The 9756-nt window shown below is 40.2% G+C and overlaps 1 protein-coding gene across 1 annotated transcript; it reads left to right on the top strand.

Annotated features, from left to right (window-relative positions):
* Positions 1 to 2123: 2123 nt before the first annotated feature.
* Positions 2124 to 5111, top strand: klf5b (Kruppel like factor 5b). The gene is made up of 4 exons (XM_070838205.1): positions 2124 to 2376; positions 3206 to 4133; positions 4264 to 4323; positions 4668 to 5111. Exons 1-4 carry the CDS (start codon positions 2200 to 2202, stop codon positions 4844 to 4846), a joined length of 1344 nt encoding a protein of 447 aa, XP_070694306.1. The 5' UTR covers positions 2124 to 2199; the 3' UTR covers positions 4847 to 5111.
* Positions 5112 to 9756: the final 4645 nt, after the last annotated feature.

Below are 9756 nucleotides of genomic sequence, written 5' to 3'. Positions count from 1 at the left end.
CGGGGGATATGGAGGAGGGCTCGGCTCACATTCGCGGCACAGGAAGAGCCACAGCCAAGAATGACAGTTGCTCCTCTTGGAGCTGAGACATCCATGGATTTAAATTGCACTTTGAAAGGTCAGCACATGACAGGCAATCAGTCAGCTCCTAATTGGATGATCAGCAGTCATTTGAATATGTTTCAGGTTTTTTAAGTAAAAATATGAATGTGTGAGAATTTTCTCTGTAAACGCTCATTGTGTTAATATTGGGACTTTGAAGAATTTTGACTGTGTGGCATCTGGAACGATATCACCGTATCATCAAAATTAAGTAGAAACAAACTAATATCTAACACAAAGTAATAATAATGATAATAAGTTTTATTTATGGTGCATTTTTCAAAACCATTTCAAAGTGATTCACAGCAAAATGAGGATCAGAGTGTTGTGTAAATTAAAATGATAGGAATGAGATCATAGTTACAACAAATTACAGTGAGTTATGGGAAGGACATAATATAAAAGGAGAAGAGATTTATGGGAGGAAAAGGCTTTGCTTTTTAGTTTCACAGCTGGGGGGCCCAAACAGCAAAGATCTGTCACTTATACATTTCAAATAAAGAGCAGTGGGTGAGCAGGATTTTTCATTTCCAGATGGTAAACATGTATTTCATATAACACTTACTGTATCAACAGTTTTTTTTTTTTTTTTATATGTTCAGGTTTTACATGCGACCCTAACTAACCTCAGAGTTACAGTCACACTTAAAACGTGTTCAGTCACGCCCGCAGTAGGTGCAGTTACAACACTTTAATAATAAGAGGACAAAAACTGCCTGAAGAAAAACATGGATGGGAGTGGCAGTAAATGTCACATTTAAAAAAAATCCTTTTACGCACACCAGTTTTTTTTTTTCTACAAATGAAATGCTGCTTAGCCTTGTCCACAACCGTGCCAATATTGTGGCATACCTGTGTTTCCAGTTCCAGCATGTTGCACTGGCGTTGCTGCCATTGACATGGTGTAATACTTCATACACCTGTGTGGGAAAAAACACAACTCTGTCAAGTTAATTCTGTTTTGTTAAGCTGGAGAATAAAGCTGCTGCCACTGTGATCTCAAGAGGGCCGAGGGCTGGATTACTGGTTCTTTTTTTATTGTTTGGCCCGAGTACATCCAAGGATATAAAGAAGACAAAAAAAGGATAGATACAAACAACATACGTACGTCAAAGTTCCTACAAGGTCACGACAAAAGGCGTGTAAAGTGTAAAAATGAATAAATGAATGCAGCATTTGCAGTTTTATTATAGGGCAAAGTTATGACAGCTGCGGGCACGTTCAGTACAGATCATCACTGCTGAATGTCAGTGTGACACACGGTGTGTTTGAGTGAAATGCTGAGCTATTTTGATGGAAACATCCACTGCCAGTATATGTGTGCAGGCTTCACTGCTGGCTCAGGAATGTTGGCATCAAGTATGCAGTCCTGACAGACAGCTGCACTGCAGTGGCGTTTTTAACATGCCAGACCAGGACCCAAGCGTGCTGAGACTCTAAAGAAACTCTCAAACCCCATAAAACTGCAACTGCAGTAAAAAAAAACCTACTACCTTGATTCTCTGTGGCAGCAGGTGAGACTGATAGATCATCACACTGTGGTTGACCAGAGGAGTCTTAAGAGGTCAAATCAGCCTATGAGATATAATGTGCAAAAAAAAAAACTGCATTTGATTCAAATTTCACCTCAAATGAAAATGAAAGAAGACACGCTGTCTGATCTTGAGGAATACAGTTCACACCAATGACTCACTGGTTCACTTTATTCTGAAGTCTGTGAACAAACTGCTTATTTATGGACGCAAACACTTGACACGCTCATCTTCCCCAACTGCCTCTTCATCCCCCCCCCTCACACACTTATTTAGTTTTATTCCTACCCTCAGCCCTTTCACCTTATCACACAACCACAGTATTCATTACACTAGGTGTATCCCGATCGCCTGGCTGTCCTGTTTATTTTGTACATGTTCAGCCCCGCCCTGCAGACGCGCTGATATCACGCAGTTGCGTAATTTGACAAGCCAGCGCAAAATAGGCAGAATGAACGTTTGACAGCTGGCTCTTTGCGCGTACAGATTGTTTCGAAACAAAAGAATACACATGCTTAATTTATTTGTGAAAGATTCCGGATAGTTAGACGGTACCTCTGCGTTTATGGCCGCTGCCGTGAGGAATAATGTTTGGGTCGCTCCGGGACAGGACGCGCAGTTTCTCCACAAAACCACCGCGCCACTGACAGCCGACGGTCTGAGAGGTGAAGATCATGGACAAGTGCTCTGTAACACGAGGGATGTCATCCCGGGAACTTCCTCCTATCATGACTATAATTTGGTAGGGGACTGAATTTATTTCTTTTGCATGTGCTCCCGAGCATCACACTGTTTACTGATGCCTGCTGCTTTGACGTAGAACGGCGTTATGTTGCTGATCAAAGCAAAACGGGCTGTTTTCATTTAAGGATGCGAGCCAAACATTGGAGGCAGGCCTGCATGCACGTCTCTGTTTGCTCGTTATAATATTATAATACAGCTACTGTCCCATTCGGCGTGCGGGCTGCTGATGCTGACATTCACTGGCTCGGTTGATTCACAAGCAGGGCACGGCTGGGATGTGAAACGTTGCACCCGCTCCCGAAACTTGTGAGGAAGAGATGCATGGCGCTGCAGAGCAACTGGATGTTCTAATTTCAGCCATGTATTTCCAAACAGCTTAGGCTGGAGCGTTTCAGAAGGGCGTCTGCTGCTCGTGAAGGGGAGGGGAGGGTGGGGGGGGCGTCTTTGAAGTGGCAGTGTGTACACAAGTGCAGGCCTCTTATGCATCCCCAAATGTATTCACAGCAGTTACTTTTGTAAGATATGATGCTTGCACTGCTTCAGCATCAAAGCTGAGTGGTGACTAGCTTTTATTCAGAGGCAGGTCTTTTCGGGGCCTTTGAAATCATTATTTTTATGAAGGAAGAGTAGAAAACCGCTGAGGCGTTCAGGGTTCTTGATGAACTCAGTGCTGACTGTGCATCTTCCAATATCAAGCGCTCAAGAAAAAAAATTCTCATACACCAATGACCCATGTGGGAACCTGAATCAACTCCACTGTAGTTTTCCTACTATCACCGCATCTGCATTCACAGAATCTGATCATTTCCGTCTCTTTTGTTTTTCAGGGTAAATCAGAGATGGACAGCTACCTGTCACTGCACCCAGAGGAGATAGTAAATCCCAAAATGTTGTGCAGGGACGGCGCTCTGATGCTAGAGCCGCCTTTCACTGAGGACTTCGCCTCCCCCTACAGCGTCAACATGAGCCTGCTCCTTCCTGACGTCACATACCTGCACCCCGGTCTCTGCAGGACTATGAGACCGATCAAAACGGAGCCAACGCACTCTCTGATGCACCCGACCTGTCAGGGCAACGGAGTGCCACCCACACTCCCAGAATACCCAGGTGTTTTTAGCACAGCCGACACCGGCAGCGCTAACTTTTTCATCAAACAGGAAGTGCCAGACTTCCAGGACGTGCCCCTGTTTCAGCTTTTGAACTCTGACTTGGAGCAGCTCGTTCACGGGCCGCAGCTGAACTCCATCCCCATGGCGCCATTAGGCCTTCCTGTTGGGAGCGTCCATGTCGGCCCAGCGCAGGATCCTGCTAAACCCACGAGCGGTCCCCAAAATGAATGTTTCCCATTCAATCGACACTTAGGCCATCAGCAGAGACCAACCTATTTGCCACCTTCTCCGCCGAACTCTGAGCCCTCAAGTCCAGACCGGGGGAAAGAGCTCCTTCACAATCTGTCCCCGCCTCCCTCCTACGAAGCCAGCATCGCCTCAAAGTTAACTTTTCACAGCCCTAATCTTGATCCAGGACAGACTTCTAGTGTAGCTCCAATCCAAAGCCCAGACCACAATTCCAATCTTGGAGTAGTCCAAAGCCCAGCTGCTGGACCAGTCCAGCGTTCCAGTCTGACACCAGTTCAGACGGTACCAGGTGTTGGTCCACTTTCCCCGGTGTTGGCCCAGTCGGCTCCGGGCAGGTACAATCGAAGGAACAATCCTGATCTGGAGAGACGGCGGATTCACCACTGTGACGTCCCAGGTGGGTTCAGTCTGCACAATATCAACATGCTGGAGTTTTGCAACACTAAAACTGGAATGTCTCTATTTTTAGGCCACATCTGAGTGAGATGACAGTATTTTGATCTTAATGAGCTGCCTTTTTTCTTCAGGGTGCAAGAAAGTATACACCAAGTCCTCTCATTTGAAAGCCCATCTACGGACCCACACAGGTAAAATGTTTCGAGTTGCACTTCTTATTTTGGGTTGAAAGTGGTGATGTTGCCACGCAGAAAAATGCACTTGGCATGCAAATACATCGTCTGCTGACAGACCTGGCCCACATCTCCCTGCTGTCAAATCACACGCAGCTCTCAGAAAGAGGGCAGAGAAAAAGACAGGACATGTTGTGATTTATGGCTCGTAGTATGAAATCAGCTCCCTCATCATCACAACTCAGTTATTAGTAATTTCAGATATGTAAAAATACTTTAAGTAATGTCATTCATTGAGGGTGATGCATCAAAATATGTGTTACCTTCATTTTATGTCTTTTTGCTTGTTTTGCCTGCTGCAGGAGAGAAGCCGTACCAGTGCTCCTGGGAGGGATGTGAGTGGCGCTTCGCCCGTTCTGACGAGCTGACTCGCCATTTCAGGAAACACACGGGAGCTAAGCCTTTCCAGTGTGGAGTGTGTAACCGCTGTTTCTCCCGCTCGGATCACCTGGCCCTCCACATGAAGAGACACCAGAGCTAAAAAAGAAAGAAAAGACCCTCCTGCAAATCAAATTTTTACTTTTCAGTAAACAAGGACAAAGAACTGGCACTTATATCAGCAAAGAAACCAATTAAAAAACTGTGGATTATTTCACTCACTCCCTAGCGGAGACATTCTTAGCAGTGCTGGCCCACAAGTTATTGTTTCTTCCACTGTATAAAGATTATTATTGTTGCCTTATTTTATTTCCACACGTATGCCCCAACATGGGGGGGACGTTTGCAAGGGTGTCAGTCAAAAATCATATGACAAAAATAATGATGAAATAATGTTAAATCTTTCTAATCTTTTATTTTCAATAGATTTTTGTCATACTGCAAAGTACTTAAACAACTTCAAATATCAATATTTGTATTTTAGAATTTTTCCCATTGTACAGATCACATCAAGAGTGAGTCATGGTGTGGTTTAAATAACTGAACTGCCATACTGTATTGTACAGTATTGTTATTAACTGGAAGGTCAAAGAATATGTCGTTTTAGGACTGATCGTATTATAGATAGTAGCAAACAGTAGTAAGATTCACCGAAAGACACAGTCGGAGAAATACATATTGGGATGAACATTGTTTTCAAGCCATGGGGCGAGTGCGGTGCTTACAGCATGACTTTAACACTGCCAGATTTATGGCTTACTTTGCCGCTGAGGATAACTCAGAACAAAATCTATATTTACTCATACTGTAGCACTGAAATAAAAGGAAGATAATGGATGTGAGATTGGAATCATTGTCACTTGGACAGCATTATGAATGTTCTATATCTATGCCCCTGTATTGTAACATAGATATGGTCATTACAGAAAATGTTGAATGTCTATCAGGCAGGTGCAGGAGATAAATCCAAACGGTGCATTTTTTTATTTTTTTTTTTATTATTTCTGGACTTCTGCGAACTCTGCATGATTTTATTTAATGACTCCAGAAGTCACACTTGTTTTAACGGGCCTGTTATGTCCTGTGTTAACGTAAGTCACACAGCAGTATCTCATTTAACACTACAGATTGTGAGAAGAGAAGCGCTCAAAAGAGAATTTATGACGGCTTTGAGCGCATGAAATTTCAGCAGCAGGTCAGGGTTGTTTTCTCTCTCCTGGAAGTCGTTTCTTTGGGCTAATTGAGAATCCTTCGCCTGGACTTTAATTTGATTGCAAATTATGAGTCCAAACATTATTGTAACAAGACAGCAGCATCATATTACTGACGATTTCTCCTTAGAAGTGGTTTCAAAGTGATGTCTGACCGTTTCTTTGACTACCATCCATGTGTTCAAACACCTTTTGAAAGTGCCTTTAACTGCTTTTTTTTTTTCTTTTTTCTTTTGGATGAATGAAAAGCAAAGACTCCCCATCGGGACAATGTTCTTTTATCAGGTTCTTAACTCTGCTTAAATAGTTCTATATGTTGGCTGCCCCTCCTTATTTCCACAATATAGCAATCTCTTTTTATGACCAAGTTTCTTAATAATTTGAGACATGAACAAAATTGATTTTTAAAGTCTCTATAATTTGTAAAGATGTATATATTTTGTATCTGCTGTTTAAGGATACGATCCATTGACTGTTTTGGGGTGTATAAAGATTTTAAAACTTTTTTTTTAATTGCAAAGATTGTTTATTTTTCTTCTTCTTTTTTTTTTTTTTTGGATAAGTCTAAGAAGGATCAAATTACAGAATATTCTACACTGTCACCATTTTCTCCAGCCAAGACAGCAGCTCAGTGCCAGAGAATTACTGCAATACTTTTAAGATATATATTCACACACACACACACACGAACAATAATTTGCGTTATTATTTCATGAAGTTGTAGCCTAATTTGATCAAATGTGCTACAAAACCAAGTGACCCTCATAGTGCAAATAAAAGTTTTGTGTTGAATATTTCTTTTTATAATGTCTGATATTTTAAATCTTGTTGAATATATAACTTTTGGAAATGTTTACTCACATTATCCATTATCTTTACATTGTTTGTGTTTTGTCTGAAATTAGCATGGATGTATTTTTTTTTACGGAGTGAAATTATAGTTGCAAGTTGAAGACGTGTTACTCAAAAGTATCTGCTGGTTATAAATGGTAAGGAGGAGTGCTGACAGAGAACCATTAAGGGGCACACCCTTGATAAACTTGTTCGTATTAACAATTCTATGTTGTCAAAACAAAGCCGGATTATTTATTTTGTTTTTTTTTTATTACCTGGAAAGTGTCCTTGACATGAGTCATAGCGGAGGTGCTGTCAAAAGGTGCCAAGAGAAGCTGTACAAAGCAGGGAAGTTGTCTGAGCTTGTCCTGAGTGCGGAGGCAGTTCCCTCTGAGGACTGCTTTAATATCGCTCTTATTTGCTTTACGCTTCTTTTCACTGTACTCTAGTTTTACAGTAAAGCCAATGCAGTGCAGGCTCTTGCGAGTGATAAATCACGCATGCGATATACTGCACACTGAAATGCTTTGTGGAGTGGGAATTGAAACCTGTTATAGTAATCATCTGAATCCTTTGCTGGCTGACAGAAACATTCATCCAGATCCAGTTAGAATAGAGTGCTGTACAGTATGTACAAGGTGTTCTCAGAAACTGTATTCACCACATGCTGCGTTAAAACATACCAGGTCTTAAAATACCGCTGTCTGTTGGTAGTAGATAATAACAAAGCAATATGATACACAGAGGAACACAATGTTTTACTGGGGTGTTTAAATATGTGAGTGAGGCTTCTCAGCTACCAAATATACATATATATATATATTAATAAAAAACTGTAAATTCAAATAAACAGGCAAATCAACGGTTGTCTGAGACTTTCTCCTCTCCTTGTAGTAATCAGATGTACTCTGTGTACAAGCTACTGTACCGTATATCACCTATAATTTAAAATGGCTTCCCTAATACCAAGATTAGGTTTCTGAATACCAGAGAATGTGAGTACAGTACTCAGATGTCTACGTGACATCCAAACCACATACCATCCATCTCAGTCATAGATAGCAACTAGCTCCATGCTGGTGTGTTACATACAAAATGCAACTTTATTAACCTTCATGCCTCCATTCATATTGATATACATGTATATGTTTGAACTTATTTTAATTTCACAGCTCCATCCATATGAAAAATACAGAGAAAAAGGCAAAACACTGACTGGATACTTAAACAACTCTTTGAGAAAAGAAAAGCGTAACAGAAAAAAAAAAAAAGGACACCTGTTCTTGAAGTTTTGAAAAATATCTGGGTTAAAAATTTCTTTTACAGACGTGGAATTCCATGAGCAGAATCTCCCTTTTGAAGCGATGCTGAGCAATATCACATTTTTTTGTTTTTGTTTTTGTTTATGTTTTTTTTTCAACGGTAAGAATGAAAAGATCTGAATATATTTACACTACACTCACTTTACATAAATACAGGAACAACGATTACTGTACGTAATATCCGCAAACTTGAAACATAGGCATTGGCTTCACTACTGAAATTTTTCAAAACCAGGAAATCAAAAGCAGATGTTACACAGAAAGTAAAATAGATATTGAACTGATAGAGAAGTGTGAGATCAGTATTCATTAAAAAAAAAAAAGGCGTCACTCTACAGCCAGAATCCAGAACCACAGGATTTTTGTTTTTCCTGTGGGTATGATTCCTCATTATCTTCCATGGAATCACTATGTTGAAGTCGTGTGATGAAGCGGAAACATCAAGAGGCCTTTGTAGCTCTGTCTTGTTCCCCTTAGAGTGAGTGACTTATTGCGAGCAAAGTAATAACGCAAGCTATAAACAGCCTGTGAAAGTGTTATGGGAGGATGCTGCATTTGACACAATGGCATAAGGCTCAGTGCGAAAATAAAGTTAAACATTAGAGGTCCGACTTGCATAATGTTGTCTGTGCTTTTTCCAAGATCCACGGTTTCCCATTTGAAATTTTATTAATTTGAGCACACGTGTTGAAATCTAAACTCTGCACAGAGCAGCTGATATTACAAGTTTGCAATATGAGGCACTATTCATTATTATTGCATAACTTTGACCCTGGTAACCGTTACAAAATTATGCTTTAAAATGAGGAAAGACATGCTGAAGGGAAACATAATACACCCTGTCCTGGGGAGACACCATATTCAAGTCTAATTGAATTTAGCAAAAAGTGGTGTATTAAGGCATGCAACGTCATATACTGAATACGAGAGGACACGAGTTGTTGATATGTGCTTGATCGATATCATTTCTCGTCCGGGTAAATCAAAATAGCAACACAGGGAATCGAGTACCTTAATACGGTCGAAGTATATAAATAATTTGTTGGTTATAGCAAACACTGATTCAGCCTTAGGAATAAAAATGATTTGATCATGAACTTGGTTAACCACGAACCAAAGAAAGCAAACTGTTATATAACATCACATATGATAATTTACATGATGAATACCATTAGCCCCATTTCACTGTATATCAAATTAGATAAATTACAGTCTCTGAAAAAGACTTTACATGTATAAATGTATTTCCTGCATCTACTAATCAAAAGCCCTATTTTTCCAATGTATATACAGGCTGTAGAACTTTGTAATAAGTTTTATCTTCACTATCACATATATTACAACATTTCAAAAGATCCTTTTTACAAGAGAAAAAGAGTTTATATGCAATGATGAAGTGCCCCTCAATAATAAAATGTCCTCATACATTATATGGATGATAAAATATGATGATTATTTGTTTATAAATTGACATCTGAAATAAAATAATTTGAAAATCATACTAAAAAACAAACAAGGTGCTGATATGCTTTTGCCAAAATGATAATACAACTGGGCATAATGACATGTGCGCAAAAAAATATACATAAATAATGATAACCATTCTCCATTACATCGAAGGGGTGTCACATACATTGGGTGCATGT

The sequence above is a fragment of the Pempheris klunzingeri genome, chromosome 10, assembly GCF_042242105.1.
Source record: "Pempheris klunzingeri isolate RE-2024b chromosome 10, fPemKlu1.hap1, whole genome shotgun sequence".
NCBI classification, from domain to species: Eukaryota; Metazoa; Chordata; class Actinopteri; order Acropomatiformes; family Pempheridae; genus Pempheris; species Pempheris klunzingeri.
This window is presented reverse-complemented; position numbering and strand designations above follow the sequence as displayed.

Excerpts from the sequence above, each read along its gene's own strand:
- klf5b (XM_070838205.1), top strand. The coding sequence starts at position 2,200 with ATGGCCGCTGCCGTGAGGAATAATGTTTGGGTCGCTCCGGGACAGGAC. Across the intron at positions 2,377-3,205 it reads CCTATCATGACTATAATTTG|GGTAAATCAGAGATGGACAG; the intron begins GTAGGGGACTGA and ends TTTGTTTTTCAG. Across the intron at positions 4,324-4,667 it reads CCATCTACGGACCCACACAG|GAGAGAAGCCGTACCAGTGC; the intron begins GTAAAATGTTTC and ends TGCCTGCTGCAG.